We start from the raw sequence: 8,023 nt of genomic DNA, 5'->3' as shown, positions 1-8,023 counted from the left end.
GAGAGAGAGAGAGAGAGAGAGAAAGAGAGAGAGAGAGAGAGAGAGAGGGAGAGAGAGAAAGAGAGAGAGAGAGAAAGAGAGAGAGAGAGAGAGAGAGAGAGAGGGAGAGAGAGAGAGAAAGAGAGAGAGAAAGAGAGAGAGAGGGAGAGAGAGAGAGAGAGAGAGAGAGAGAGAGAAAGAGAGAGATCAACACACTTCACACCTCTTTCAGTCGAACAGCGCCAACAATCTCGCGCCTCTCTGAGGGCGACAGAGCGGCATGTAGACTCCACACACGAGCCTTTCCCATCATCTCCACACATCTCAGTCACCACACCTCCCACTGTAACAGTGTAGAGTGACGAATGCGCGGTAATAATAAAATAAATTAATAATAATAATAATAATAATAATAATTATTATTATTATTATTATTATTGTTATTATTTAAAATATGTGTAATTTTGTTTTAACATAATTTATATATAAATAATTTGTAATAGTATTAAGAACAATAAGAAAGCACTTTTGTATTTTTTTATTAATTAACGGTTACAGCCACCGATTTAATCATATTGATAATGTCATTAACAATAACACAATAACATCAATGATAATGCTAAACATATAAATATAATAATAAACGTGAACATACAGTATTATTTAAATGAATAATAATAATAATTATTATTATTATTATTATTAGTGTCATTCTTACAATTGTTATTGATAATTGAAAGATTTTTTTATTTATTATTGTTAGTTTATTCTTGTTCATCGTGCTTTTATTTTTTGATGATTTAGGCCTCGTGAAGTCTGTAGTTTCTAGTTTAAAAGTCCTGCTTCTGCCTCTGCAAACTCCTTGGTTAAATTCACTAAATGTGTGTGTGTGAGTTTGTGTGTAAGTGAGTGTGTGTGTGTGCGTGTGTGTGTGTGTGCGGTCTCATTGGCCGTCATTTGAATGCAAATCAAAGCGGGTTTGAAGTCTCGACTGACGTCAGGAAGGCCCTGTTATACCTACACCAGCAGCACCTTGTCAACACACTCACATCATGTTTGATTGAAGCACGTCACGGACTTACACCGCATGACCGAGCTGGAGATCCTCTCTGGACTAACACATTTTAGCACACTTTGCCACAACAATCAGAAAGCCCTGTAGGGCCTGCTCCGGGTTTTCTCTGTGTTTTGTGGCGATTCTGAGCAGTAACTCTGGCATGGTGCAGGGCTGATATGTCGTGTTAGAGACAGAGGGGGTTTGGGGCTTTTTGGTGTTTTTTTCTTGCGCATCATGTATGTTGGATATCTGTTGGATAAAGAGGGAAACATGTATCATCACCAAGGACCTGTACGACGATCTGGCATCAACCTCCCGCCTCAGAACTTCGTGTCCACCCCGCAGTACTCTGACTTTAGCGGATACCACCATGTGTCCGGTGTGGATCCTCACGCGCAGGCCGCGGGGCCCTGGGCGGCTCCATACGGCGCCCCGCGAGAGGACTGGGGGGCCTACAGCCTCGGACCCCCGAATACCATCTCTGCGCCCATGAGCAACACGTCTCCCGGACAGGTTTCTTACTGCTCGCCCGAATACCCACCCATGCACAACCCGGCCTCCGCCGTGCTGCCCCCGCCGCAGGACAACATCTCAGCGCCGCCGCTGTCCCCGGACAGAGAGCGGCGCAACTCTTATCAGTGGATGAGCAAAACCGTGCAGTCCTCCTCCACCGGTACGTTCACGACTACCACGGTCACCACGACCACTCTGCTGGGTCAAGAGGGCACGTTTCATGTCACTAAATAACAGCCTGAAAGGATCTAGCAACGAGCTGTAGTTTAAAGATGAGTGGAACCAGAGCTAAAAGAAACACAGCACATTAGAGCTTTCTGCCTTTTTTCGTTTACTATTATTCTTTTCTGAACTCACACTAAACCTTTCGTTAAGCTGAATTTCTAATTTAAGGGGGAAAGCCCAGCCTGGAAAAAAATGCAATCAAAATGTATCGAATTTTATTCACAGTTAAAACGAATTTAAGCAACAGGTGTGAACAAAGCATTTCTCCGTTTAACAAATCGTGGCTTACTCCGTTTAAGAAGTCTTCTGTTGAACGTTAGAGGCTAAATGCTCTTTTTGATTGATACATTCATTATTTAATACAGACTAAATCTTCAATTTCGTTTAAAATCATTTTAAAATCTTGCACTAAACCGTAAAGCGTGTACGCTTCTTTTAGGGGTCTGAAGGTGAGCTGCAGCTGTATTATTGTAGTGGGGTTGTTTGCGGAGTTTCGGGAAAACCGAAGCAAATGTACTCGGTGGCAAATGTAGGCAGAGGCAGGTGGAGGTGTGGGGAAGTGGCGCCAGGGCCGCTTGTAATGCTAATGCGCTCGCGTGAAGGAGATGAGAGCTCTGCGTTTTTTCCTGTTACATTGTCTCCGCTTCTCTCTTTTTTCGGGGTTATCTGTCATATTCAGGCGGCGGCTCCTTTCAACACCTCTCTCCACTTTGATATGCAGCAGTGTGTCTTCCTCTCGGCCTCGTCTCGAAGGCAGGAGTGAGGGGTTTCACAGCAAATAAGAAAAAGAGCGCGGCACATGTTAAAACAACACAGCGCTCGGAGTTACAGCAGCGTTTACACTGCAAACCGCCGCACACCGCGAGACAAATACACACTGAATGTGATGATTAGAGAAGATGAAGTGCACGAGTTATTCACTTCAATTCAGTTCAATTCAACTGTATTGTCAGTATACAGTACAGGGTAGTACAGCATAACGAAACACTTTTCCAGCGCAGTGTTTATATTTTCATTGATCTCATTGGACTGTCAATCATGTCATTTTCCAACGTTTTGTCAGAATGAACTAATCCAGCCTGGCATTTCCAATCAGCCGTAAGACAAATAATAATGCTAATAGTGATCATAGCACTTCTGCCCTCATTGCTATTATTTCTCAGACCAAAGCACGAAGCAATGTGAGTTCTGAGTTGAGGATGAACATTATTAGATCCTGAGGTGGTGAAACAGGAGCAGCCTGCTCTCAGGGAAAGTCTTCTCGATGGGATCCTCCTTTAAACCCTTTTAGCTCTTGAGTTGCCTCTTAACACTTGAATGGCGTTTAGCTAAGATCTCTTTGTTCTGCAGTTTGTAGAAAAAAAGTGCCGTGAAAAAAGATCAGAGGCGCGATTTACATGTCTTGATACAGACAGATAAAATCTTCCTCAGGGCTGCTGGCTCAGCACATTGATCTCATACTTCCCCAGACTGATTTAGTCCATTTCAGAACACAGGCAATAGTTATATCTCACTTAAATGAGCAGCATTAGTTATATTAATAGGATATGTTACTACTATAACTAATAGAAAACAAGCTTAATATACAGTGCATCCGGAAAGTATTCACAGCGCTTCACTTTTTCCACATTTTGTTTTGTTACAGCCTTATTCCAAATTGAATTAAATTAATCTTTTTCCTCTAAATTCTACACAAAATACCCCATTGTGACCATGTGAAAAACGTTTTCTCGAGAGTTTTGAAAATTTATTAAAATTAAAAAACAAAGAAATCATATTTACATAAGTATTCACAGCCTTTGCTTAATACTTTGTAGAACCACCTTTGGCAGCAACTACAGCCTCAAGTCTTTTTGAATATGATGCCACAAGCTTGGCACACCTATCTTTAGGCAGTTTTGCCCATTCTTCTTTGCAGTACCTCTGAAGCTCCATCAGGTTGGATGGGAGACGTCTGTGCACAGCCATTTTCAGATCTCTCCAGAGATGTTCAATCGGATTCAAGTCTGGGCTCTGGCTGGGCCACTCCAGGACATTCACAGAGTGGTCCTGAAGCCACTGCTTTGAGATCTTGGCTGTGTGCTTCGGATCGTTGTCCTGCTGAAAAATGAACCGTCGCCCCAGTCTGAGGTCAAGAGCGCTCTGGAGCAGGTTTTTATCCAGGATGTCTCTGTACATTGCGGCATTCATCTTTCCCTCTATCCTGACTAGTCTGCCAGTTCCTGCTGCTGAGAAACATCCCCATAGCATGATGCTGCCACCACCATGCTTGACTGTAGGGATGGTATTGGCCTCGTGATGAGCAGTGCCTGGTTTCCTCCAAACATGACGCCTGGCATTCACACCAAAGAGTTCAATCTTTGTCTCATCAGACCAGAGAATTTTGTTTCTCATGGTCTGAGAGTCCTTCAGGTGCCTTTTTGCAAATTCCAGACGGGCTGCCTTGTGCCTTTTACTAAGGAGTGGCTTTCGCCTGGCCACTCTGCCATACAGGCCTGATTGGTGGATTGCTGCAGAGATGGTTGTCCTTCTGCAAGGTTCTCCTCTCTCCACGGAGGAACGCTGGAGCTCTGACAGAGTGATCATTGGGTTCTTGGTCACCTCCCTGACCAAGGCCCTTCTCCCCCGATCGCTCAATTTAGACGGCCGGCCAGCTCTAGGAAGAGTCCTGGTGGTTCCGAACTTCTTCCATTTACGAATGATGGAGGCCACTGTGCTCATTGGGACCTTCAACGCAGCAGTAATTTTTCTGTATCCTTCCCCAGATTTGTGCCTCGAGACAATTTTGTCTCGGAGGTCTACAGACAATTCCTTTGACTTCATGCTTGGTGTTTGCGCTCTGACATGCAGTCAACTGTGGGACCTTATATAGACAGGTGTGTGCCTTTCCAAATCATGTCCAATCAACCACAGGTGGACTCCATTTAAGCTGTAGAAACATCTCAAGGATGATCAGTGGAAACAGGATGCACCTGAGCTCAATTTTGAGCTTCATGGCAAAGGCTGTGAATACTTATGTAAATATGATTTCTTTGTTTTTTAATTTTAATAAATTTTCAAAACTCTCGAGAAAACTTTTTTCACATGGTCACAATGGGGTATTTTGTGTAGAATTTAGAGGAAAAAGATTAATTTAATTCAATTTGGAATAAGGCTGTAACAAAACAAAATGTGGAAAAAGTGAAGCGCTGTGAATACTTTCCGGATGCACTGTATATGGTAAATAGACTTAACAGCATATTTTATATATATATATATATATATATATATATATATATATATAATCTTTTTTTGTGCCCATTCATTCTACTACTGTACTAATCAATATGTCCCGTGTTTTATTTGTTTATTTGCTGGTTTATTTCATTGTTATCTGTCGCCCTCCGTTAGCCTCCGTTAATATACTCATGTGTCTGTGCAGGTAAAACGAGAACAAAGGAGAAATACCGAGTGGTGTACACAGACCACCAGAGGCTGGAACTGGAGAAAGAGTTCCACTTTAATCGCTACATCACCATCAGAAGAAAGTCCGAGCTGGCGGTCAATCTGGGTCTTTCAGAAAGACAGGTAGGACAGCAGGCCTACAGCCACCGCTGGACCCCCAGCTTTTCACTGCTTCTCAGCTGTAGCGCCATCGAGCCGCTCTGATCTCTCTTCTCTCTTCTTCCTCTTCCACAGGTGAAAATCTGGTTCCAGAACCGCCGAGCCAAAGAGAGGAAGTTAATCAAGAAGAAGCTGGGTCAGTCGGACGGCAGCGGCGGCTCTGTGCACAGCGACCCCGGCTCGGTCAGCCCTCTCCCCGTGCCCGGCTCTCTGAGCCCCTCAGAAATACACAGCTCCCTGTACCCCCCACCCGGAATGAACACCTTACCGTCCATGAGGAACATACAGCAGGTCACAGTCACTCAGTGAACTCGAACTTGTGAAGGTCCACCTGACCCCTTCATTCAAACTGAGCACTCCGACACGCAGCGAGAGGACAGCAGAGCCGCACACGGCGGTCAGACGGATTATTAAAAAAAAGAATCAACAAAAAGGCCCGGATGAGCCGTCCCGAGGCGCGTGCTGTGGATTACAACAGAGATGAATTACGAAAAAATGCTGGAGGCTCTTGACATATTGTTTTAAATAGAATAGTTTTAACATTAAAAGGAAAAAAAGAAAGGTACAAAAAAATGTTCGTCTGGTCCAAAAGCTAAATATTTTAAAGGTTTGTTTGTGTTTTGATCTTTTAAGATATAAATATCTTTTTTTCTGTATGTGATGAGTGTTTAAGTTTTTTTGTAAATAAAATGACTCAGGCCTTACAGTGTTTCTCCAAACACATGATGATTATTACCCTGGAAAACATTGATTTTCCCCTTTACAGCAGAGCGTTGTCATCCACTGACAAGCAGACCTACTCAGGGCTAATGTGGGGAGAACGTGTGAACCCAACGTCCTGTAAATAAAACGTTGAAAATGAGACGTCACGGCATCATGTCATTACATCAGCCCAAACAAACAGGCTTAACACACATCTGAGAGTCAGGATTCAGTGCATTATACACACTCTGTGCTCTTATTATACTACATTTGAACGAAACAACTGCTAATTGCGCTGGAGTGCGATGAAACATGTCGGCGACTCTTAAAAGCTGCTGAGAAAAGCTAAAACTCGCTTTTTCGTAGCGGCTAAAAAAACAAAAGAAAAAACTGGTACATTTAACATTTACTACGAATTTCACATCGAAGCTACAACCCGAATGACTGTATCAGACACTGTAAAACAGCTCAAGCCGTCCCAGCTGGATGTGTTAATAGGTTTTTAGAAATAAATAAGAATAACGTCTTAACATGATTAAAACACTGTCTTATCTTCTGAGTTAAAGGAGCATGTAAAACTAGATAAATCACGATAGTAACAGCAGGCCTCGCTCTTCTTAAGGAGGAATTACACATTTCTTCAAATTTACATTTACAGCATTTAGCAGACGCTCTTATCCAGAGCGACTTACAAGAAGTGCTTTGTCAATCTAGAGAAAGTATCTTTGCTAGTTACCAATAGCTTAGAGAAAAAGACAGACCTGAGCTCAGATACTGCTAGAAACAAATGTCACTGCAGACACCAAGAGAAAAGAAACAGAGTTGAACGCAGAAGTCTGTGCCATTAAATGCAATACAATAACAATAAGATACAATACAATACAAATCTTCTGCATAATTAAACGACTAAGATGTAAACAGAGCCATTCAGACTGGTTCAATGTGAAATGCCGAAATATTGCGCTAAAACCTACCAAATGTAGTTTTATTTACTATCCAAACTGAACACTTGTCATGTGAGTTTTCATGTGAAATCCTTAAAACGTTTTCTTTGGGGATTATTTTGCCTCACAGCGCCATCCAGGTACAAAATACTTTTTAGTTCAAACTCTTCTCAAAACTATCGTAAAACAATGTCTCAGGCATCAGCCGTGTATTCCATTTCGTGTAATAACTTTCTGTGAGGGAGGTTTTAGGGGCATTAAACTCTTCAGACGGTGGTTCTTACCACCACCACCACTGTGAACGATTCTGACTCGTAACTTTCTCTAGAACAGATCATTTTACATTGAACCTCACTGAATGAATCTGTTTACATTGGAACCATTTTATTATGTATAAGTGTTGTAAAGCCAGAATTTCCTTTTACAAGTACCTCTGTCAAACTTACAGGTGCCCTGGTTGGACTGCGCCAGGCCTTATGTAGGGCTCAGGACAGGATCCTTAACATGGGAAGCCAACTGTTTTGAACTGTAGAGAAACCTTTTATCTGCGGGAGACAGTTTATAGGCTATAGTAGCTATTTGGCCTGTTCCTCTAAATGACAAAGGTAATAAAATTAAAAAAAAAAAAGCTGTTACTTCTCATTTCCCCTACCATGAAAATTCTTCTCAGGAACGGTTTCACAGACCACTTAAATCTTATAAAAATTTTCATCTTTTTATTGTTATTTAAGTGTCGCAGCATTTTGAACAGTGACATGCTTTTCTCTGTATTTGGACAGGAAGGCTGTAACTTCGAGAAGACTCTGTAACTCAGAGAAAGCTGTAAGAACTCAGATAAGTCTGAGTTATTAATTCAGAGAGGGCTGAATTAACTCAGAGAAGACTCTGTAACTCAGAGAAAGCTGTAAGAACTCAGAGAAGTCTGAGTTATTAATTCAGAGAGGGCTGAATTAACTCAGAGAAGACTCTGTAACTCAGAGAAGACTCTGTAACTCAGAGA

The 8,023-nt window shown here is 42.2% G+C and overlaps 1 protein-coding gene across 1 annotated transcript; it reads left to right on the top strand.

Annotated features, from left to right (window-relative positions):
- Nucleotides 1–1,011: 1,011 nt before the first annotated feature.
- Nucleotides 1,012–6,224, top strand: cdx4 (caudal type homeobox 4). Its single transcript, XM_017707030.2, has 3 exons — nucleotides 1,012–1,709; nucleotides 5,196–5,341; nucleotides 5,453–6,224. The coding sequence occupies exons 1-3, from the start codon at nucleotides 1,271–1,273 to the stop codon at nucleotides 5,684–5,686; spliced, it is 819 nt and encodes a 272-aa protein (XP_017562519.1). The 5' UTR covers nucleotides 1,012–1,270; the 3' UTR covers nucleotides 5,687–6,224.
- The last annotated feature ends 1,799 nt before the right edge of the window (nucleotides 6,225–8,023 follow it).

This window comes from Pygocentrus nattereri, chromosome 8 (assembly GCF_015220715.1).
Source record: "Pygocentrus nattereri isolate fPygNat1 chromosome 8, fPygNat1.pri, whole genome shotgun sequence".
Lineage (NCBI taxonomy): Eukaryota > Metazoa > Chordata > Actinopteri > Characiformes > Serrasalmidae > Pygocentrus > Pygocentrus nattereri.
This window is presented reverse-complemented; position numbering and strand designations above follow the sequence as displayed.

What these genes read in the sequence shown, in the direction of transcription:
- cdx4 (XM_017707030.2), top strand. Translation starts at nt 1,271, where the DNA reads ATGTATGTTGGATATCTGTTGGATAAAGAGGGAAACATGTATCATCAC. An exon ending in CGTGCAGTCCTCCTCCACCG is followed by an intron (nt 1,710 to 5,195) that starts GTACGTTCACGA and finishes GTGTCTGTGCAG; the next exon opens with GTAAAACGAGAACAAAGGAG. An exon ending in TGGGTCTTTCAGAAAGACAG is followed by an intron (nt 5,342 to 5,452) that starts GTAGGACAGCAG and finishes CCTCTTCCACAG; the next exon opens with GTGAAAATCTGGTTCCAGAA.